Genomic DNA, 24,991 nt, shown 5'->3' with positions numbered 1-24,991 from the left:
TGCAGAAATAAGGTTTTCGTAATTTTTAATGATCAAGTCATTAAAAATGAGTCACCAGAGTGAATTGATATTGTATATTTTAAAGAGACTCCTCACGTTTTGGGAAGAAATTATAGTCTGCAGTAGTACATCATAAACTATAGTTTGATTTATTGCAATTTGTTAGAGGAGTTTAGTGACTTTGCAGCTGATTATACACTAGTCAACAATTTTAACTTTTTTTTTTATACATGAGTGTAATTTTTTTTTCACACTAAATTTGGGATGTTGAATTCAAATATGAATGCAAAAAAATCTCCATCACGGACAGTTTTATCTGTAAGCATGACGGACATTTTTTTGAAATGCACATAGGCCTACACTATGAAAAACTTACTCATCTTGAAAAGGGGGGTAATTGGCAAATTCTTAATAACAAATTACAATACAGTAGAACCTCTCAATAACGGACACTCATGGGACCAAAAAGTTTGTCCGCTAATGGGGATGTACGATATACCATGAACCTCGTTTATACAACTTCCACAGTTATATGATGTTTGGTTTCGGTCATAATTGGTTCCTATATGTTTTAATGTTAAAATGTATATGTTACTCTGTCTGCAAAAGTAAAACACCGGTGGATATTCATAATCATCTATCGTGTCGATAAAGAAAACCTGATTGAAATACACTACATTTATCGCTTTTACCGGGAGTTATGCATAGTTCTAAAATATAAATAATTATATATGCATATACACAAAACGAAATTTATACTCATTTTTCTAGTATTTTATAAAAATAATTAATTTCTTTCTCTTATGCAAATTGTGATGTCTTCTTTCTGCAAAAACCAATAGTAATCACTCATCATTGAAGCGTTCCACCTGCCTTGATTCCCTAAAAACCCCTTCATTGCAGGTGTAAATGATTGTCATACAGCGAGTTTTCTGTGAAAACAAAATCACTCCTTGGTTCCCTTATTTGAGGACTTATAAATGCTTCTTTTAGTGTTCTGTCTCATTTAATTTCGAAAAAATTTTCTTTTAGGCACGAGAGAAACCTGGAAAAAATTTGTCCGTAGCCTTCGTAATATTTTCCATCAGCCTCGGACGTATGCAGGATCGACTTAAGAGGGGTCACAAAAGGTTTGTGGGGGAGGATTCACTCAAGGATTTTCTTCGAGATAAATTTTCAGTTATTAACCTTCAAAAAAACATTTAAGTTAATAGAAATTGATTAAAATAGCTGATAAAGGTATTTTATTGGTCTTTCGCATTTAGACTTTCAATATTTCATTTTTTTACAAAAATATTGAAAAAATTTTCAATTTTTGATCGTCTTTGGAGAGACATAAGCCCTCATGCCCCTTTGCGTGCATCTCTGATTAGCCCCAATTTAATGTGAAGTGGTAGCAGCAAAACATATAGAAAAAATTATATGGAGCATTAAATGCATCTGCGACATTGACTTAGCCCTATTTTTTGACCAAAGGATTGTACATAAACATAAAAAGCCTGTATTTCTCTTTCAATTAAGGAAACATAGAATCTGTGTGTGGTTGAAATTAGAGTTAAAATCAGTGTTGATATTCCTCAAGTTTTAGATGGCAAAAAATGGAAACATGATTTCTAGTATCATTTCACACGTATAGCCTATAAATGTAAATTTTGAAAGATATTCAAAATTAAATACATACCATGTAACAAAAAAAAACTGGACGTATGATGACCATTTTGTGAGGTGAGATCTAGAATCAGCACCCAAGAAAATAATTGAGAACAGCGGCTAAATTTTTCCACATTAGAAAAACCTTGTAGACTGGTGCTATCTAAACGTATCGCATGTTTCTGGTGATAATAGGGATCGATAATACGTAAAAGATATGTACATACGTGTACATAAGTAATACATAATTAAAATAAAAGTTAAAATTTCGAATGTATTAAATTAAGTACGATACTTACAAGACATGATGAATATATTATTCCTGTTTGAAGTCTAATTCGCAATTTTACCTACACCTTAAATATATATCTGAGTATTTTTCCCTTGGATCAATGGAATCTTCTAGATATTTTGAAATCACAAGATTTCAAGGTCGTACTTATACTAGTACCATGCAAACCTGAATGTTAACATAATATACATCTCAATACAAATTATACATTAGATTATTACATTTTATCACGATAACAAAAAGAAAATTAAAAATTGAATAACTTCCGGAGAATTTTTTTCTTGACGAATTTCAAAACGCAGTCCCTCTCTACGTTCCCTCGTGGAATAGCATATGACATCCAATAGTATAGTTCGAACAATCCCTCATATGGCTGAGAGTCTCTGACAATATAAGATTACCATGTGCCCGTAATCACACGATATACGTGAAATGAATTCCTTTGTCGTATTTTTTTTCAGAAAAAAAGCCAGCGAGGGAATAAACTAATTAGCTCTGGACACGCTGCGATTGTTTGCATAATATGTATATGTTCAATATAATATCGTATTTATTATGTTATTGTGCTGTTGCACATATGTAATCGAAAGATGCACGAAGGTGAACCTCACAGGCACGCATTTCCTTTCTTTCGTACAAGTAACTCAAAAACAGATGAAATCTCTCAAGGAGACTTGTCAATGAAGCAAACGTCAAATCTCATTTCATACATAATCCATACGAGTACTTAAACCAATTTGCGATGTCTGGAAACATATTGGCTAGATGTTGAATACACACGTACGCGTCTGCGTTTTAACGGTATACGTAGCGTGATTTTCACAGCAAGATATCGCGTGAATGTGGGAATAAATTCTTACAATTAAACGTCTGGACATTGTCTGATAGAATCAATGATGTATAGTGAAGAGGAAAAAAACAAATAGTTAAGCCTCTCTTCTCGCTTCAATGAATGACCATGAGGACAGAAATACGTATTTCTATTATTTGACAATGAATCTAAAATGGTATCTTTCTCTTTTTTCATTATCAGGTAAAGCTGAGGAAGAGTAGAAAGTGATAATATACAGAAAAGAAACATTTGTATCGAACTTTGTGAAATCGATAAAAGAGAAAAAAAAAATTCACTTACGTATATCTGAAAACGAGTGAAACTGTGAGAACGGAAACATATTGGTTTTTTTTTATATACCTAATAATATGGCAGGTGTTATCTCTCTACATTTCTACGATCGAATTAGATCAGACTATTTCATTGTGTCTTCACTAATCGAAGAACCTCGCAGATGTTTTCTTATACCGTAGATCCATCGAAGAAAACTCTATATTAATCTAATTTATCTTATTTTGATCTTCTGACCTATGTCTACGTTGCACTGTTTCTTTTTTCGGATTTGCACAGCGCTATATTTACATGTTTAAAAACTTGATTTTAGAAGATTGTGACGCGTACGTTAATTTTTGTTTCGGAAAACACAATCTTGAAGAATTAACAATGAATATTATCAATTGCTTTATCAGTAGACTGGGGATTGCACGCTCAATAGTCATTGCTCCAAATCGCGCAAACATATTTCATTTTGTGAGTGAATAAAATATCATATTTGCTAAACACCAAGACCAAGAGTCCGTTCGACGACGTTGCTAAGTAGAGTGCTAATTTGGCTACAATTAGTTTTATACAATTACAAACATCCGAGGATGATGTCCCTCTCCGCTATCCATACGAAGGTTTTTAAAAGCTGATTGATGCGAAGATATATTTAAGAAAGAGAGAAAATTAAACTGCCCCTTCGGGGAATCGAACCCACGTCCTGTCCCTTGCGGGTGAACGCACTAGACTACAGAGGCAACGAATATCTCCATCTTTTTTTGGAGCTCGTGTGCACTGAACAGGACCAAACATGGACGGTCGGACCTAACTCGAACCAAAGCTCACAATTGCTAACAATGCCACCAGATGGCGACTTATCCGAGAATGATGTCACTCTCCGCTGTCCATACGAAGGTTTTTAACAGCTGGCTGATGCGAAGATATATTTAGGAGAGAAAATTCAATCGGTGAATTCGACAAAATCGTTGAATTGCAAAGCTCGTTGCCTCTGTAGTCTAGTGGTCTAGGGCGTTCGCCCGGAACGTGAAAGTACGTGGGTTCGGTTCTCCGCAGTGGCAGTCGAATTTTCTCTCTTTCCTAAGTATATCTTCGAATCAGCCAGTTGTTAAAAACTTTCGAAACACTTACTACAAACTACTACTACTAACCTTCGAAACTTCACATGTTACTATGAATAGAACGATAACGGGGAAAGTCTGATGAAATTTCCACTATTCAGAGTTGGTTCAGAAATTTAAGTGAGCATTTCCTGACGAATATTTATTTGTTGAATACACGATATGCACTTTTTATTTATACATACACATACATACATACACATTAAATACACATTTATTTGTTGCACACACATGGTTTCATGAAAATTAAGTTTTATCCTTAGGTGTAAGTTTAGTAGGTGCAATGGATATACAGATGTGGCAGTTTCGTTAAGTTCACAGATATATTTTAAATATTTTTCCACAGTACGGTGCACTACCCATATGGTTTAAAAAGCTTTATTTTTGTGACTGTTTTTTTATTGGTTATTTGATTAGCTTAAATTAAAAAGGGGGAAGCACATTTATCGTACCAAACGTAAAGTTGAAATCACCTGCCTCCCAAAAAATCTGTCGTTTGAAATATTAATAAATTTTGGTTTTTTTCCCATCTAAATTAAAGGACCAATGTGCTCTGTTTGAGATAATATTAAATTTACAAAGTGTTTAACTATATATTTCACATAATAAAAGTCATAAAAAAGTCAAACTGTTCTGAAATAGTTTATTTTTCTTTGAATGATCATTGAAGAAAATTTCAGAAAATTAAAATTTCCTGCTCTTGCTTTGTGTAGTAGGCCTATAGTTGCACCTCGTTTGTACGACTTACAAGAGAACGAGTCAAAACTTCGTATAAAAGTGAAAACCACGCAAATATCAATCATATTTTAAAAAAATTACCCCTTTCCCCCATCAGACACATACAAAACATCATAACATTCAGTGTCTTTAACTGCATCTCCAATTCTATGGTGAAAGTTTTTAGGGAACAGAAACAAATGAATTTTGAAATCGCATTTCAAATCGTTTAGAAGAATAAAACTAGCGGAGTAAAACCTTTGCGCTTATAAAGTAGTCCATTGAAAAAATAAATAAATATAAACTTTAGTTAAAACCTTTTTTCGACATAGCCAGCAAGCAAAGCACTACAGTGAAAGAAATTTCCACCGGCAATGATCGAACGAACTGATACTGTGTGCGCGTGTCTCATTGACTGACCTATCTATACCCAGTGCCGTCCTAATGCGTGCCTCCCCGAGCACGGCTCAGGGAACTCAAGTGCATAAGTAGGGTGCAAGATTCAAAAAAAAAATTCAAAGGAGGACGCCTACGAAAGCACCCTTAGTAGCGTCACTTTTTCAAATTTCTACAACAGATAGCGCCACTATATCGATCAATGAAACCGGCCACACAACAGTAATTTTCCCAACTAAACAATACCGTATAATAAAAAATCAAAAACAGTAAAAATTTTGGGAATTTCGACGTTTATTGGTCAATGCGTGTGGCAAAGAAACACAAAAACACTTATATCAATGAAGAGATATATAAGTTTCAGAGTAGGAAAAAAATTTCCTCTCAGAAAAAAAAAAAGGAAGAAAGAATTTCGAAAACCGGAGAAAAAAGACGACAAAAAATGACGAATTTTCCGAAACGTAGGAGTCCCTTTTAAACGTCATCAAAAATGAGGACGTCTGGTAATCCTATGCATTAGAGGACCTCGTGATAATGAGATTTAGTGCTATGGTTTTCGAAAGGAAACAGAAATTTATAACGATGTACTTTCATCTAATTAGGGACCTAAGAGTATCATTTTGCCCGAGGGCCTATGGGTCATGATGGCTTTGCCCGTACCTTTCAAATAGACTGAATGGACTTTCCCAACTTCAACTATTTGAGTTCCAAACAATGCGAAATAAAAAAAAAAACCTATTTTTATTGGTGATATCTGCTGTTTATTTGAAACACTAATTTTTTTGAATTTATGCATATCTTAGCAATATGTTTATGCATCCATCTGGATGAATTCATATTGCAAGTTGTTATTTTGATAACATTTGTTACAAGTTCTGCTCAATTACACGTAAATTTGATGCGGTCAAATACCGGTAAACATAATTTTTTTTATTTTGTTCGGTGGATATATTTTCAGGGCCGCAACTAGAGGGGAGTAAGCGGGTCTCGTGGCCCGGGCGCTAGACTCGAGGGGGGTGCAAATTTCATTCTGAAACCTCTCCTTCAACATTACAAGGGGGCGTCAAAATGCGTGCTTACCCCGGGTTACCAAGCATCTAGTTACGGCCCTGTATATTTGATCCAATTTCGATTGCTGTATGTATGCGTGTTAAAATAAATTAGTTTCGTATTGTAGAATCATGTACTTTTTCACTCGAAATATTATTCTTTAATTTCACACGTAAAAATTAAAAAAAAAAAAACTTTTAGGGGAGGTAGAAAACACAAAAACCAAAACAGAATCACATAGGAATGTATGACCGGGAACCACAACCTGATCAGCTGGGGGATAAACGAAGATGTAGAAATGACAAGCCAATAATGGGTGGAAAAACTCTTCATTTAGAGATACTTTTACACGATGACAGTACGTGTACACGTTAAGTTTCACAAGTGCTAAACGTTCTTACCATTCACAGTAATGCACAAAAAATAATTGTTATTCTTTTTTTTTTTTTGTAATTCTGTTTTGTTTTTGTGTTTTCTACCTGCCATAAAAGTTTGTACGTTGAGATTTGAATTACCCTGTATAATGAATCGAATGACTTCAATGAATTAAGATTTGAATTGAAACGACAATATCGAATGAAAATTTGTTTCAGATATCAATATCATTGAGATTCTTGATTTTTTTTTCACTTTTTACGCAACAAAATAACTATCTAAAAGAAAATTTAAGTACTTCGAAAAATTGACGAATCAAGAATTTCAATTATCTACATTTCAGCAAATTCTTATTCAATTTTACGGTACGGTACAATAGAGAAAAGCACGAATTTTACTATTTGAGAATTTTTTGATTGTTGAAGTAAAAAAAATGTCATTTCTATATTTCCTTTTTCATTACTTTTGAGGAGTTCAATCATCACAACACGATCTCCCTTTTTACTCATAATTTTTCGTATTTTACTTGATTTTTAAAATAAGGTGTGTGTGTCTATTCCTTTCGGACATTTTTGGTGACTCACCCTGTGTCTCATTTACATATGTTAAAGAAAACGTCTTTATTGGCGCAAAAATGCAATTTCACGTAAATTAAATGATATATAAGATTTTAAAAAAAATTGTGACACATAATAAATGCATATTAAAATGCAAATGATATCTGTTTATTATGCATTAATAATGTATATGAAAACATAATAAAATGCTTTCCCTACTTGAAACACAAAGCATCGTTTCATATAAAACTAAAAGCAATTATTTGAATGGTAAATTTTGAAATACAGGGTACATGAATGTAAACGCCTGGTCATCACCATCATTTACATGATCCGCGATATCCGTAAAAATCGACCTACAAACTGTAATTTGAATCCATGCCATTTCATTTTATTTCATTTTTTCACACACACACAATGTATGCGAAAATTAATTATTTCTACAATAATTTTTATTTCATTTCTTCTAATAATTATTTTTTGGGAAGTTCAACCATCACAGAACAATTTTCTTCTCTTTGCACTAATAATTTTTTCTATATTTTACTTGAATTTTAGAATGAAGCGTAGATTTGATATTCCTTTTGGGAAATTTTGGTGAAAAACCCTGTTTACCTCGTTCGCATGAGTTCAAAATAACGTCTTCATCATAATAACAACGCAACTTTACGTGAATTAAAAGAGCTATAAGATTTTTAAAAAAATTTAACACTCATAAAGATAATATTATAATGCTTTCACTTCTTAAAACACGAAGAATCGTTTCATATAACACTAAAAGAAAGAAACTATTTGAATGGTATATTATGAAATACAGAGTTCATGAATGTAAAAGCCTGGTCATCACCATCATTTACATGATCCGCGATATCCGTAAAAATCGACCTACAACTATAATTTGAATCTATGCTATTTCATTTTATTATTATTATCTTTTTTTTAATGTATGCCAAGGTGAGACATAAACGGCCGAATATCTTTGAAGATGAACACCTTAGTATGAAAACTTTGGTTACAGTGTGTGTTGTGTGTATTCAATATTCCCGTTTTGTGTTTGAAGCTTGAAGTTGATGACGAAACGCTTTGCGTTGGCGGAGTTTAATGAGCGGAATATATCATGAGTGCGTGTGAAGGTGGCTTCTTATAGTTTCTGGGGGGGGGGGGGAAACTCATGCTCACGAGATAAGATTTAGGTTAATGATATAAGCCTTATATTTTCGTGTTTAGAAGAAAACAATTTGGTCATCTTGGGATGCAGAACAGTTTAATTACCGGCGTTGAGTTCTGTAACAATTTTTTGTTGTTGTTGTTTAAATCTGGGCTGTATTCACTTTCATTTTTGTTATGTTAATGAGTTCTAGATTCGTGAGAAAAAAAATAATACTCTACTAAAATGTGGTATATTTTGAAACTGTCGATAAGTATTGTAGTATGCATGCATAATGAATTCATTTCTCGCACGTTATATATTTCGGCATGAATAAAATATAGAATACTCGGTGAACTTGCGTGCGAGCGATTATTACGTCCATTTCTGTTATCTGAAATGGGGTACTGATTTTTTTTTATCGCTTTATGACTTAATTTATTTATAAAAATAAATTGTGTAAATTAAATGAAAATTACCGTGAGCTTATCTGTTAGATACGAACGGAAATTCCAAATACAATAATTTAAAGAAAATAAATTTTTATTTTTAGATATAAATTTGGTTTAAATTATATAAAAGATAATTTTCTTCCATTCACAATTTTTTAATTAATGTTCAAGATTATTATTATCATTTGAATGTTGTTTTGTCAAAAATTCCTTCCACTTAATGGTCTATTAAGCCGGGTGGTCTTCCACCTACGGCCCACGGGTCACATGTGCCCCGATGAGCTGCTTGCTGTGGCCCACCGCCCATTTAAAAAAATTACTACTCCGCATAGAAAAACAATGAAATTCTAAAAAAAAAATCGCTAAAAAGCTCTGGCCGCTGAGATTTTCACTATTCAGAAACTGTGAGATACTTTTCAGATTCAATAGTAATGATTGAATAGGCCGTCGTAATGAATTCGGAGACCCTGGGCCAAACAGTTTTTGAAACCTATGATTTCTCATACGCTACAAATTTCAGGAGGTCAAATTCGGCATCCAAGAGGTATGCATAATTACGGAATGTACAGAAATGCTAAAAAGCATCTTATTGAAAAGTTTTACAATTAATGAAAATTTATAATTAATTGAAAAAATATTTACAGAATTACTCACAGAGAAATAATTGCAGAACTACTGATAGAAATAATTGCAGAACTACTGATAGAAATAATTTCAGAATTATTCCGAATAATTTCAAAATTGTCGAGAGAAATTTCAGAATCGTCACTAGTAATTTTATAATTGTCAAGAGTAGTTTCAGAATCTTAGTATAACAAGATTAATTCTAGAATTGTTAAGAGTAATTTCACAGAATTGTTGAAAGTTCCTTAAATTCTAAAATTTTTGAAGTTAAAAAAAATTGTTAAAATTTATAAACAAAATTAACAATTTTTGAAAGAAATAATTTCCTAATTATTGGAAATTTAAAATTAGTGAGAAAAAATATTTCAGAATGATCGAGACATAGCCATATACAGACATTTCGGGACATATCAGATATAATAAAAGATATAATTAATTAAAATAATTAATTAAAATAATTAGTTAAAATAATTAGTTAAAATAATTAGTTAAAATAATTAGTTAAAATAATTAATTAAAATAATTAATTACAATAACTAATGGATGTCATTTGCAAATAGAAAAAAATTCAAATTGAATGAAAGAAATGAATTCAGAATAAATAAACATCAATAAATTTGGGGGAACCCGGTTTAATGACCGAGAGTACCAACGGTATATCACAGGGTGGCCCGCCGGCTTCATGGATAGTTTAATTTAACAAGAATGTCTGCGAGATTGAAGACCCTGGTATTAAATAAACTCTATCATAGTATCTTAGAAATATTACTTGAAACAAAATAAAAAAGAAAGTTATCATCATGAAAATTACGATAAAAATAAACTAAAACTGTACAACTTCATCAAGAAAATTTTAAATACTCGGAAAATATAAGAAAATGTATAGAGACCAAATATATATTCCTTAAATCTCGAAATCTCAAATACGTTTTTTTATTATCTTTACAGCACTAATATGATTAGTTCATTGTATCAATCTACTATACTCTCGAGTTCACGATAGATAAACAATATATAATTAATCATAACTACTTAAATTTAAGAATAAAAAAAAAGGATGAATAAAAGCCAAAAAATCGATTTCACATTAGAAGCTGCCCCAGATATGATCGTGGCGCGGATAGCGTTGTATTTTGACGCTTGTAGTGTAAAGTCTGGTTGTTTTTTTTTCCCCTCTCTCTATGATACAGGTAATAGATGAATATAAAGGCAGAAAAAAGATAACTGTTAAAAAAAAGATAACTGTAAAAAAAACTGCTCGAGAAACGCGTACGGTTATTGAATAACTAAATAAACTTGATCCGGTTTAACGCGGCGTGTTATTCAATTTTCTCTCATATAGCGACTTTTTTTTCAACTACTGGATCGAGTTTTATTGCCCTTTGCGTTGAATATTGATTCCGTTTCTCAGTCTGGAAAGGGGCTCCACCCTCAATGATGAAAACTTCTACTGTTTGCAAATGAGTCTTATACTTTTGTTGAAAAAAAAACCACTAAAAATCATTAATGCAACGGGACAACTCGAAATATTGATACATTCGTGTCCAATAAATTTCATCGACAGAAAATTCGCCACCAACAACTGTTCACTAATACATTAGCTTCTCTTTATTAATTGAAGTTCGAATGAAATTCATTAGTTATGAGCTTCATTAATTACCTTGTCGGTGATCTGTTATCGATAAATTATTGCCGGAGAATTTTCGGTTAACCATAGACCAGGGCCCGAACTAGAGAGGGAGGAAGGGGAGCAACTGCCAGCAGTTTACACCGTTATAAAATTATCAAATTTTAAAGTTATGGGGTGACAAAATCATGTTTGCCCCTGGTGGCTGAAATCCTAGTTACGGTTCTGCCATAGACATCAAAAGATATTAACCCTAGATAACTGAACTTAAATCAGCGTTAACTCAGTAACTAATTTAGTTAATAGTCTATTAGACAAATATTAGACAAATGTTTAATTATCTAGGGTTACCATCTGCCGCCACCGTTGTTCAGTTGAGCGTCGTTTGTGTTCCGTGAAAGACTTGTTTTACGAAGTGCTTGTTTAGTGCGTTGGTTCTTAACTGATAACAGGAAAATGAACGAACAAAAGATCAATTTAAAGTACCTGAGGGAACGACGATGAATGCTGCAAGGTACATTGAAATTTTGACCCGTTTCATGAAACGTCTACGCAGGGTACGACCTCAGTACGCACAACAAGGTTCATGGTTTCTTGTTCATGACAATGCTCGCCCTCACACAGCCAATATCGTCAAACAGTTCCAGGCAAAAAAGGGGGGTGGTGAAAATTGAACATCCACCATACTCGCCAGATCTCAATCCTCCAGACTTCTTCCTCTTCCCACGACTCAAACTCGCTTTGAAAGGAAAGAGATTTAACAATATTCCTGGCATCCAATGAAACGTGACGAGGCTTTTGAACTCCATCCCAAAAGAAGACTTCTTGCAACGTTTCCAGGACATGTATAGGAGATCTCAGCGGTGCATAGTAATGGGAGGTGACTATTTCGAAGGACAGTAAGGTAACTTTCGTTAACATTTCATCTACGTTGATGTTACAGGACTATTCACCGAACTTTATTGTCAGAGGTTGTATTTACATGAATGATACATATCACGTATTTACCAGTGGTTCTTATTTAGGGGTCCTCGAAGAGGTTTCAGGGGTCTGTGAGATTGAATGAAAAAACAACTTATTGTTTTTAAATTATTATGTGCTGCCTATTATTCTGTAAGGAGTCCGAAAAACACAAAAAGGTCAAGAACTCCTGATATAGACGAATTTACACAACAGAGACCTAAATTTTCACCGTGTAAATATTCGAATCCTAAAATTCAAATCCTAAAACATTTCACGTTAGAGAAGTTTGTCTCGCGGTACCTCCGGACGAAATCGATAAACTTAATAAGCACCTTTAAAAGTCGCTACATGTTAATATTATTATTAATATTAGGGCAGGTATGTTCATGACCTAAAGGTGGAACGTCGTTTCTCTTAAAAATCCTAGCCCTAATTATTATTAACATAATTATTCGGAACCTTTCAATTATATTAATACAACATATTATTTTACATATTAATATCACTTTCAATGTGATTTACGAATCACTCTAATCAAAATTCTGTTTTAAGGCAGATATCACGACTTTCTGAGGTTCCGATGCTTATCTTCTGGAAATGACTTATATCTCTTTCAGCTACAAGTATTCATTTTTGGGATTTTTAAAAAAAAAAATTTTAAATTTTTCACACTCAAAATATGCATTAATAAATGTCAGCAAATATTTAATTTTAATCTTTTTGTGAAGAAGTAAACCACTTCTTTCGGATTTTTTCATCCAAGATGATGCAGGGTTCGTTCACATCATTCTAGATATTATATAGAAAATCCACTTTTCCCGCAGACACTTTCTCCTGAAAGAAAAATTAAATCCCCCCCCTCTGAAAATTCAATTTTGAGTGCTGCCCTATGATGAAAGCCCCCTAAGTTCATATATTCATCATATTTCTAACTCAAAACTCATACAATCTTTCAAGTCAGGGCTTAACTCCTTGAGGTCAAAAGAAAAAAAATCTACATTGCAACCTACGCATTTGTAGCACCAGGGTCTGAAATGGATATAGTGATCTAAACTCTTCTCTCTCTGTTTAAATTCGATTTCAAAACCTCTGAAAATCATTTCTAAAGAAATCATCGCACCCTCAGACGTCCCATGACAGACAGAAAGTTGCTCAACATACCCTGCAGCTGCAGATGATATGTCACAGATATTATGCACGGCTCCGCTTGTTTTGTTTCGACGGCAGTTGACCCTATTCGTCATAAAACATTCCTCTTTCTCTTTCTATCTGTTGGTTTCTATAATCCTTTGTTTGAACAAGAGAATGCAATGTCTACGAAAGGCACGGACGTGTAATTAAACCTTAAAAAAAAATTCCACTTGACATAAAGTCAAAGGTTCCCTTAAGGGTAAATAACGCCGCTAAAAAAATAAGATAAAATGAAAAAAACTTGGAAAAGTCAAGTTAGTTATTCACGAACTTTTAGAAGTCGACCTGATTTCCACCCATTTCGGCCCTCTTCCGACTATAGAATTTGTTCTCTTCCACCCAGTGACCCCGAAGCTTTTTTTGGGCAAAAGAAAGGGAACAAGAGCTATACCCGCCCAAAATGGTCTCAGCGTCGTCACACCTCCATTCGATCATCTACTAGAAGAAAAAAAAAATTGAATAATAGAATACTTTTCTTCTCTCAAAATAGACATTTTAATATTTTTCGTTGGAAAATAAAATTAGCATGTTTACGTGTGGGTGGTTTCCACGCCGCCGCTGCTGAGAGAATAAGATCACACGCCGAATATTTAAGAATATTGGTGTAGGTGGTTATTTCACGTAGGTGTTCGATTGTTAATAACAATAATCAACATGGGCAGTGGTAAAAACGGTGTTTTAACATGATGATGAACGACTCGTAGTGTCAATGTTTCCTTCCTCCGCCTAAATATTGTTTGAGGCGATGGGAATTCCCATTGCTCATTCAAAAAAGATTAATTACTACAATAGAGATTATATTCTTTCTTATAATAGGATAATAGAAAATTTCAAATTTTTTCTCGCTGTAATAACCGTGGGAATTTTTTTAACTAATCCTTTCACACTGAAGAGTGTCTACATATGATTAAAATGGTTTCAGGATTTTGTTATGGTCACACATTTGGCATAATATGAGCGCAAAATTTTACACTCGCCATTATTTCCCGTGATAAAGTAGTGGCTTATATAGGCTATCCCAAATTGTTTACCCAGTGGATATCTCTGCAACCGTTGACTATAGAAACATACTTTCAATAACAAAAAGTTTTCAAATGACGTGTAAATGACTCTCTAATGCCTTAAATTTCCTAAGAGGGGAATCCTATACATAACAAAATAGAAAAATTAACTTTTTATGTAGACCCTGTGTGATAAAACTTCCAATTGGTTGAATGTAAATGCAGCTCTGCGAGAAGCCATTGACAAAAAAAATAATATTTCTAAACGCAATATCAATGGAGATGTTCGACTTTGTTTTTGGAGTTTTCAACGTTTGTCGCTAATGATTGAGGGTGTGATTCGCAAATTGTAAAACATAAATTAAAAGCTTCAAAAAATTCTACAGTTGTCAAAATAATTGTCAAAAAAATTAACGATTATTTATTGTGTATAAAAGAAACAAAATGATTGACTTCATTCCATTTGCGTACAGTCCCTGAAAGATAGTAACTTTTGAGCTAATGAAAACTTGCCAACACACTGTGATAAAGTTGTTAAAACTTTATATATTTAATGTTTCAATATAAATATTGCATTTAAAAATATGATTTTGCAAAGGAATTTTGAGAGCGGGATCTATTTTTCAATGATTGAAATTATAGCAGATATAAGAAGACACCAAACACAAAATCTTTGCTTTCATAACAAAATCGCAAGAATGGAGTTATTGATGTTATAACATCAATTTTTACTGGCATCATCATCATCATCATCATCATTCCCAATAATATGTACTCATTGGTAAATCCCATCGCTTTTTGGCAACAAATTCGGACGCTGTATAGTTGAAGTACTCTAGCGATATACAGTCAAACCTCGTTAATGAGTCACTCTTGGGAGAGCAAAAATATGACTTGATAAGCGGAGTGACTCGTTAAACGGAGTAAGCCATAGCTGTGACAATTCCTGCATGAAGATAATTGGGACTTCCAAAAAGTGATCCGGTAAGCGGAGTGACGTGTTAACCAGGTGACGCACTAACGAGGTTTGACTGTATATCTCTTTGTTAACATTTAGGCAATACGGGAGGGGGAAGATGAGTGTGCCAGATCTCCTCGTTATATCAACTACATTCGCAACCTTTCTCCTAAATATGTTTGAAACTAGACTCATTTCTGGCAGATCGTTATAAAAAAAGATTTATAGCACACATATTCTGGGACGAGATATCTTGCTCTTGTTCGGGAAGGAGTTCAAATACGGATTATGGTCCACTTTTGGAACCATGGGTGAGTATGAATGATAAGTCTGTTTATTAAAACAGTTTCATTCATCCTTATCCACGTTCCATTGAAACCAAGGGCCTAATCACAGATGCGAACGTAACATTAAGGAATCATAATTCCTCTGACCACAGATTTTTAGACGTAATCGTCTTGCCTTGATACTTGATAGCAACCGTTAATGACTACATTATTATTTTCTTATTAAAGTCGAACCTATCGCTAGCGGACACCCATGGAACCAAAAATTAACTGACGATTAACCATATTTACCAACATGAGCTTGAGATTGAATATAATATTAGTTGGATATGATGAATTTTCGGTTTTTTATGACCACAAATTAATAAATTAGAGTTTCACTGACTTTACTATCCGCTAACGAGGAGTGCAATACATTAATGCCCTATTGCGCGGAACCAGGGATCAGGAAAGAGTTAGTTAATGGGGAGTGTCTGTTGGGGGGGGGGAAGTTCCACTGTATATTTAATTTATGCAACAACTGTGGAATCGGTTTGATACTTGAAATTCTGTATACGTAGTATCAAATGACATTGAATTCTCGAAAACATCGAGCATTCAATACAGAATAGTCCCCAGAAAAGCCACTGATGGCTTCACAGTGTAGTTCCCATCTACTTCCAGAACCTATAAAATAGCTAGAAGTTCGAACCTAGTAGTAAATAGATACGACATCGATATATTGATCCGTATAACGAACGGTTTTAATCACTGAGCTGATCTAATGGCACATTGCTACACAGTACATTCTTAATGATCTACGATAGGTCAACCGCGTGACTGTCACTACCCCCCCCCCCTCCTGTTTACTGTGGAGAGCGAATGCTGCAAGAAGTCCCAAACCACCGTCAACCGGACGCGAACGCCAAGGTCCATTCCCTGGCTATCTTGTCGTGTTCCTGCCGTTCCTTCAAGTACATCATGGCGATGTCTCTCTCCAGCACGACGTATGGATTCGGGTCGGCTAGCAGCGAGCATATCGACAGCAACACTTTGGATATGGTCAGGCTCGGATTCCAATTTTCCTCCAGTATGCCAATACAGATGTCACCGGTGGTGCTGCTTATGTTGCAGTGGTATATCTTGGTGATGAATCGGACGTATGGCGGCTTGAACGGATAGTCGTTAGGGAATGATATGCCCAGGAAGAAGACGCCGCCCTCGTACACGGTGTCCGTCGGTCCGATGATAGTCCCAGTCCATTCCGTGATGTCACTGTCGTCTTTCGGTCCAGCGCTACAGTTCGGTGGAGGGTCTTTCGTGATCATGGCCAGCTCGATTTGAAGCCTCTTGGCTAGATTGAGTCCCATTTTCTGCATCTTACCCCTTGTCGCATTCGTGCTGGTCGGCTGCTGCATATCCATAGGTCCGAAGTGTATCCGAGATTAACTACCTATTTATAAATTTCTAAACTAAAACACCATTCAAACATTTTATAACTTCGTTATCCCTGAACTTAATCCTGACTAGTAACTAGCTCTGGCTAAAACTAGAACAAAAATGGGAAAGCTATTGAAGGCGACATTATCGAGTAATCTCGAGCTTAACGGGGAAAGAAAAAGACTGAGAAATGGCTGGTGAACGGCCATCTTGATTGTTTTACAGCTAGTTAAATACTATATCAACGCATTCAATTAGACCTTTTAATAACAATAATAATAATAATTCAATTAGATCAGGCGCAGATCCAAATGGAAGTGATGGAGCGATCGCCCCTCCCAAGAGCTGAATAATATTGGAAAGTTTTCCGCGTCGCGTAAAAATACAGGATGACGCAACGAAGCTACACAATAAGTCGTCCATGGCCCTCGCAAGGGTGGGACTACTATCACTTCAACCTACATGCACCTCGTACACATTCCCCTGTGGAATTTCTAATGAATTCGCACACGCCGGAATGTGTGCTCTGAGTTAAGACGCCTTCATATACGAGCGGAACCATCAGGCATTCTGGTCCTCGCCGAAGGGTTGCTGCACGAAATCGTCGCTTCCGAAATGACCGCCAAACAGAGGGGAAAAAAATCGCGTCGGTAAATCTGGCATAGCAACCTAACAGAATTCCCCGCGCGCTAAAAATGCTCGGCAAAAGCGTATGGAAAATTCAATTTGTGGGAGAAACGAGGAAATTCCGGGTACGGATTTACTATGGGAAATAAACCACGTTTCACGAAATTATGATTAATCACGTAATTATTGGTAAACAACAGGTTGAATTCGTAACAGTTCGTGTTATGACGATCAAGTAATTAATCTTAAACACAAAAGTATACAGCAAAAAAAAAAAATTCTTAACTTTTTTTCAGGTTTTTAGTGAAAATAAAATATTCCTATATATCCCTTACCACGATCCTTAATTTCAGGGTAAAAGTGGCATACAAAAATATATATAGTCAATTTAGATTACATTAAGAAAATTTCTTCTGGATATTAAATGATTGTGTGAAGTTAAGGATTTGATAAACTACTGCCTCTAGATATTGGAAATTTAGTAAAAAAATTCTTAAACATTTTAGGAGCATTTATTTTATCAGAATTTTCTTCAGTAAATTACAAATCCTGAATAGCACACACAGGTTCAATAATGTAAATTGACGAGCTCAATGAGTGAATAAATTTATTTATTAAAAAAATATTCAAACATAATGTACATAACTGATGAAAGCAAGATTTTACAAATATCATTCACAATTTCACATATTTTTCTACACCATGTAATCAATTATTACGCTGCTTTAGAGTACCAGTAAACTTTGGGAATTACAAAAAAAATATGCTTAAATAACAGAAATATAGTTTTTCTTGAAACTGCGTGACCCAACAGCAATTAATCTGGAAATATATATATATATATATATATATTTTCAAAAGCAATACTTTAAGAGAGCCAAGATAAAAACTCTACTGAAAATTGAAAATTACAATTATGGCAAAAAAATAGTCTACGCGTACATGATAAATACCCATATTTCGTTATCTTTGACCCTAGTAATAGGTCAATACAGGGGCGCAACAAAATACTTTGTCCCCCGGGCAAGCCAGAATTTTGGAACCCCCTTGCATGTAGAAACAGTTAAAGGGTGAATTCTGCACCCCTTCTGGTCAAGGGCGTAGCCAGGGGGGGGGGGGACTTGGGGGTCTGGTTCCCCCCCCCCCGAAATGTGAGAAAATGACCGAAAAAAGGGAAAAAGATGGCCAAATCCATTGTTCTGTCACTTTGGTCCCCCCCCCCCGAAATGAAAGTGGTCCCCCCCCGAACGAAATTTCTGGCTACGCCCCTGCTTCTGGTCCAGCGCCTGGGGCACCAGACCCACATGCCCCCCCCCCCCCCCAGTTGCAGCCATGGGCCAATAATAAGCTAATCTTAAAATCCTAATAAATGTATAAAAACATCACCACATTAGGATAGATAATCACTAGAGCCCGGATTATATGCAAATGCATATGTGCATATGCTTTTGCATATTTTGACCTTTTTTAGCATTAATGCATATAAATGCATAAAATCAAAGAATTTTCAGTATAAGTGCATATTTTGAAGGTTTATTTAACTCGCTCAATTTTTTTTTATAATTTTTCAAGTAAATATTGTTCATATAAATAATATATTGTTCAAATAAATATTTTTATAATATCGATTTTTTTCCCGCAGGTGAAATTTAGTGAATTAATACATATTTATAAAGTATTTTACGAATATTAGCCGTTTTATTGTCGTGTTAAATTTTTTTAGAAATTTAGAAATAGTGTCGAAATTTTTTGTTACTGGTATTTTCAGTATTGAGCAACTACAACGAACTAAAAGTAGAAAAGATGCATTTTAAAAACACATCTGCTTTTTTTTGCATAGTAATTTTTTTAATGCATATTTTCTCATTTTTTGTACATACTTCGGAATTTTTGACTTTTTCAAGATTTCTAGTGCATATTCTGGAGTATTTAATGCATATTTTGGGATTTTCAGTGTATATTTTGGCATTTTAAGTGCACATTTTGTATTTTAACTGCATATTTTTGTAGTTTTAAGTGCATATTTTTGCATTTTTCAGTGCATATTTGCATATTTTGCCACTTTTTTAGTGCATATAATCCGGGCTCTAATAATCACCAATAAAATACACACATTGATTCCTTTTAATAAATATATTTGTCTGTAGCTAGTATCCTCCGAACCAAGCTTTCTCTCCTCATCTAAAAAGTAAACAAATAAGCAATGACGATTTTCTGGCTTTCAGTATTTTCTGGCTTTATAATGACAATTGAGAAAATAAGGTTATTTGAGAATATCACATACATAATCATCACTCAGAACTTTTGGAAGGCCTATATTCTTCTTCCGTTGAGGAGTAAGAAGTTTCGGTGGATTAGGAACCTGGAACAAGGTCGGCACAGCAGTTTGCTTTAACTTCTTGCAGTCATCTTGCCTTTTCAACTCATAATGTACCTAATTTAAAAAGGGACAATAACGAAAAATTACCACACAGCCTTTTTTTATACCTTAATTCAAAGTAATGTCAGGTAAGTGCATATTGAATCACACATAAGAATGATAAAACAGCATAACATACATATTTTTAAGTGATTAATATGGTACAAATATTAACGTCCAAAACAGTCAAAATTCCTTTTAAGGGATACACATCTGTTTTTCAAAGATGAAAAATTCTGCCCCAATTTCTCAGAATAGGAATTAAAATCTTCATTAACCATCATAATTAATCTCTAAATACTGGACACTCATGGAATTCTGAATACCTATCCTTAAAGTATTTTCTTCAATTACAGTAATGGGGATGTCTGAATCTGCTCTAAAATAACGCATCTGAATTTCCAGTAAACATAGTAAATAGCCTATTGATATCCTAACAGGATCTAAGAAGAAACCTAATCTAAAAGGATGCAAGCACCTTTACTTTATCACTAACAAACTTTGCATAGATTTGGACCTCCCGCAGTCTTCCGTACTCTGCCACGAAGCTGGGCTAGAAGAGATCTCATCAAAAGGATAAGTCCAGTGGAAAATTTCTGGTGCTCATTCACTAATAAAACAGTGTAGATTTGAACCTTCCGCTTACGAAATTGCCTAGATGTGTATTAAGTGAGCTGTGCAATATAGAGCTTTTCTATGAATTTGTGAAAAAGAGCTTGAGATGGACGATCTGACTGAAATCTGTAATCCCTATAAAACACTCCCTACTAATCCCTGCCATCCACAATACTTGCTCATGAGTCTTTTTCTTCATTTAGTTAAAGGAAAAAACAGTTACTTGTAGCAGGACTTGACAAATCCCACCAGGGTGCCATGGCAATGAAATGCCATTACAGTTATAAAGTAAATCATGTGATAAGTAAATTTGAGTCTTTTAATTTCAAGGCAGCATGTGTCTTCTAAAGTAGGAAAAAGATATAGAAAGTTGAAAGAAAAAAAAAAACATTATTCATTACCATTTTATTTGAGATTAAGATCACCCTTGGCTCCTAAGAAGTTTGACTGGCATTAATTTTTTTCCCTCTTGATTTGTCAAACCCTGACTTACATTTTTTTTGTTTGTTTACATTTTATATTTCGTATATCATTGAATCTATTGTGTACTTTTGTTTTACACATTACCAGTTTATTATTACTTCCATAATTTTTTTCATGCATGGTTATTTGTTTCTTGTTCAACGAAATTATCTTTTAATTAATCAAATTAGCAGTACATCTAAAGCCCATCACATAACCAAGGTTGTGTGATAAAGGAAAAATATCAATGGAGATGTATTCCACATACTAGAAAGATAGGATGCAACAGTTCATATCTTTATCTTTAGTATATATAAGTATTATCGGTGTGCTTACAATCTGGTCAAAGAACTTAAAACCATTTTCATGAAATGGGGAAAATTCCACAGATGAATAAATAATTATAATAATACCACTTAAAACAATGGAGGCAGCACAAAATTTATATTGACGTGCAGTGTTTTGTGTGATTTGTTGTGAATTTGTGATAACTAGAGCCCGGATTATATGCACTAAAAAAGTGGCAAAATATGCTCTAAAAATATGCAAATATGCACTGAAAAATGCTAAAAATATGCACTTAAAACTACAAAAATATGCACTTAAAACTACAAAAATATGCAGTTAAAATACAAAATGTGCACTTAAAATGCCAAAATATACACTGAAAATCCCAAAATATGCATTAAATACTCCAGAATATGCACTAGAAATCTTGAAAAAGTCAAAAATTCCGAAGTATGTACAAAAAATGAGAAAATATGCATTAAAAAAATTACTATGCAAAAAAAAGCAGATGTGTTTTTAAAATGCATCTTTTCTACTTTTAGTTCGTTGTAGTTGCTCAATACTGAAAATACCAGTAACAAAAAATTTCGACACTATTTCTAAATTTCTAAAAAAATTTAACACGACAATAAAACGGCTAATATTCGTAAAATACTTTATAAATATGTATTAATTCACTAAATTTCACCTGCGGGAAAAAAATCGATATTATAAAAATATTTATTTGAACAATATATTATTTATATGAACAATATTTACTTGAAAAATTATAAAAAAAAATTGAGCGAGTTAAATAAACCTTCAAAATATGCACTTATACTGAAAATTCTTTGATTTTATGCATTTATATGCATTAATGCTAAAAAAGGTCAAAATATGCAAAAGCATATGCACATATGCATTTGCATATAATCCGGGCTCTAGTGATAACGGACATCAGAAATAAGTGTATAGGTAGTGAATGAAAAAAAAAACTGATTTTCAAAAAGGTTTTTCTTGCTATCATTATAACGTGTTTCGCAATTGCATATCTATGCAATGAGATATGGTGGTGACAGTTGACGAAACTTCTTCTACTGAAAATTATGCACACATTGTTGAGCTTAATACTCATTTAAAAAAGTAATTGTTACGCATCTTTTATATCACACTTACCAGAAAATGTGTTCATGCCAATGTCAATGTAAAAAAATATTAACATTTATAATGCGTTTTGACGGTTATAATGTCAATTTCTATTTTTTTTATCTTTCTCACAGTAATAGCTAATTTGCCTCAAATATTATTCTCAGAACATATTAAATAGATAACAGACTGCAAAATAAATTCAATTGAATTTTTACCTCATCAGTTTTTTAATCTATGGCTTTTTTTAATTTGCTGAGCATCCAGTGTTTGAAGCGGCAGTCTTTTCAAAGCATTAAAGGGATAAATAAGAGTAAGATAGCAATATAAAAAAACAGTACGTTATTGAACATTGAAGTTATTTTCATGTGTCTGTATGGTGTTGGGTCTGAGAAAAAAATTTCAACATTTCTGCTTCACAATACTTAAATGCGTTTTTCTCAAAGTGATTACTGGCGAATGATTTGACGTTGTTATGCAATTTTTCACACTTACTAAGCTATTATAGGGATATAGATAGAATTTTTGAGATTCATTGAAAATTTTAAAAATGTTTAAATTTAAGAAAAATTATAAAAATGTCTAAAATTTAAGAAAAATTATAAAAATGTCTAAAATTTAAGAAAAATTATAAAAATGTCTACAATTTAAGAAAAATTATAAAAATGTCTAAAATTTAAAAAAAAATAGAAATTTTAAATTCCGAATTTGAAAAAATTACTTTCCATCATACTTTCTTGAAACTCCAAAGAAATTGGAATGTATTATTCTTGAGAAAGAAGAAAAAACCAGTTTTTGCATGGGCAAAATTTAATCCACGAGGTATTTGTTTCAAAACTCATGCATGTAGTGCGAGTGAAAAAACTCAAAAACCTTTTTCCAAGCAAGATAATGATTTAAGCTGAACATGCAATTAATTTTAAAATAGTAAGATTAAATTAATTCTTTGTAATTAATTTGCAAAGTAGTCACTGCATGTGCCTTGCAGGAAAGAGAGAGTGCTCACCAGTCCAGTAACACAAACTAATGATACCAATCACAATTTTGTAGTCTGTTAAAAGAATTATGGGGGACAGAAAATGAAATCAATAGAAATACGGCGTCTATCACATTAATTTTTAATCCCATTAAATTTGATTTTCAGTGAAGATACAATTTTAGCTAATTACTCCCAATCTGCAAGCGATAAGTCGCCAAACCAGCAGAGCTCACTACAGCAAGCAAGGATGATTGAAGAACCGATTTCCAACTGATTTGAAATCACCTTGTTCTCTTAGTTGAAAATGCCAAAATTAAAACATTTCTATTTTCCACAGAAATATCACATGAAATTTTGCCTCAAAACATAACAAAATAAGTTAAAATTCACTATAACAGTAATTCGTCGTAGTAGCGATAAATCGCCAAACTGAGAGCCGAGAAAGTGAGCATTCCACGATAAATTCATAAATAATTTGAATTTAAATTAGTTCTCTTGGTCAAAATTATGTACCTATGCATCTTTTCTCTTAAATCAAACGGAACAAAAAACCGGGAAAATGATTGAAAATCACCATAACTTTTATACCTAAACACAACACGTGAGCAATGGCGCCAAATATCGTCTGCTACCTCCAAACGATTTATTTTTTCATATAGTTCTCATTTAAAATCATTATCACAAATACGATTTTGAAAAAATAAAATTCACACAGAATAATTAAATTTAACTCACTTCACACAGGCGAGCTCCGTTTCCTGGTATGAAATCGTCTCTCCTGGAGTTCACGATCCACTTCTCGCGTCGTTCGTTTTCCGCCGGAAATCTTAACATTCTAAAACCTTTTTTGTCGGAATTGGAACACTGGAGCCGAACAACAAGGCATTTCTGAAGTTATTTCACGAATAAAAATCGATAAAAACAACTAAAAACACAATAAATTTAACTAATATATAGGAGCGTTGAAAGGACCCTACAATGCGATGATAGTAAGCAGTGCTACAAAAAGGACCAGAATGCCGCATGCGCCAGCCTGTGTATTAAGGAGTTCTACTCTGAGTGTGTGTGTGTGGCCCCTAACGTATTTATGTTGTCGAGTTGCGCTTGTTTAGTGTTCATGCTGCCATCTGTCTTCCATTTTCTGAAGTAAAGATGGAAATGCTTGGTGTTATAGGTCTGCCTGCTCTCTGCGGAGAGATTTTTTTAAGGTGCGACTGAAAGAGCTAAAGCCCTAGGGACCGGGACAAACACCGTAACTTTTTTGTTTTTGTTCTATAAATTCGCTATTGAAAAGCCCCTGTGAAAAGTCTGACTTGGGGGGGGGGCAGCCAAAGATTGCAGCTTAGGGCCCTGCTCCAGGATGCGAAGGCCATGAAGTCGTCCTCGCGACACATCACATTAGATACGCGCCTGTCCCTCCTCCACTCGCTGCTGAAAATGTCTACCTCCGTCTCCTTCGCAGCTGAATATGTCAGCCTAGGCTTCCTTCGAAGCTGAAGATGCCTGCCTCTGCTGAGCAGGGACGGATTCTGGTCATT

At 33.9% G+C, this 24,991-nt stretch overlaps 1 protein-coding gene and 1 pseudogene across 1 annotated transcript; both read right to left on the bottom strand.

Moving 5' to 3' along the window:
• Positions 1-16,406: 16,406 nt before the first annotated feature.
• LOC149078845 (ubiquitin-conjugating enzyme E2 D1 pseudogene) lies at positions 16,407-16,922 on the bottom strand (annotated as a pseudogene).
• A 2,228-nt stretch (positions 16,923-19,150) lies between these two features.
• Positions 19,151-24,493, bottom strand: LOC149078844 (THAP domain-containing protein 2-like). Its single transcript, XM_089240999.1, has 3 exons — positions 24,189-24,493; positions 19,850-19,999; positions 19,151-19,746 (listed from the first exon to the last, which is right to left on the bottom strand). The coding sequence occupies exons 1-3, from the start codon at positions 24,285-24,287 to the stop codon at positions 19,690-19,692; spliced, it is 306 nt and encodes a 101-aa protein (XP_089097125.1). The 5' UTR covers positions 24,288-24,493; the 3' UTR covers positions 19,151-19,689.
• Between the last annotated feature and the right edge of the window lie 498 nt (positions 24,494-24,991).

The sequence above is a fragment of the Pholcus phalangioides genome, unplaced genomic scaffold (genome assembly GCF_987345545.1).
Source record: "Pholcus phalangioides strain wild (caught in Gottingen) unplaced genomic scaffold, Ppha-v1.0 ptg000013l_1, whole genome shotgun sequence".
Lineage (NCBI taxonomy): Eukaryota > Metazoa > Arthropoda > Arachnida > Araneae > Pholcidae > Pholcus > Pholcus phalangioides.
The sequence above is the reverse complement of the archived record's forward strand: the minus strand, read 5'-3'. Positions and strand labels throughout refer to the sequence as shown.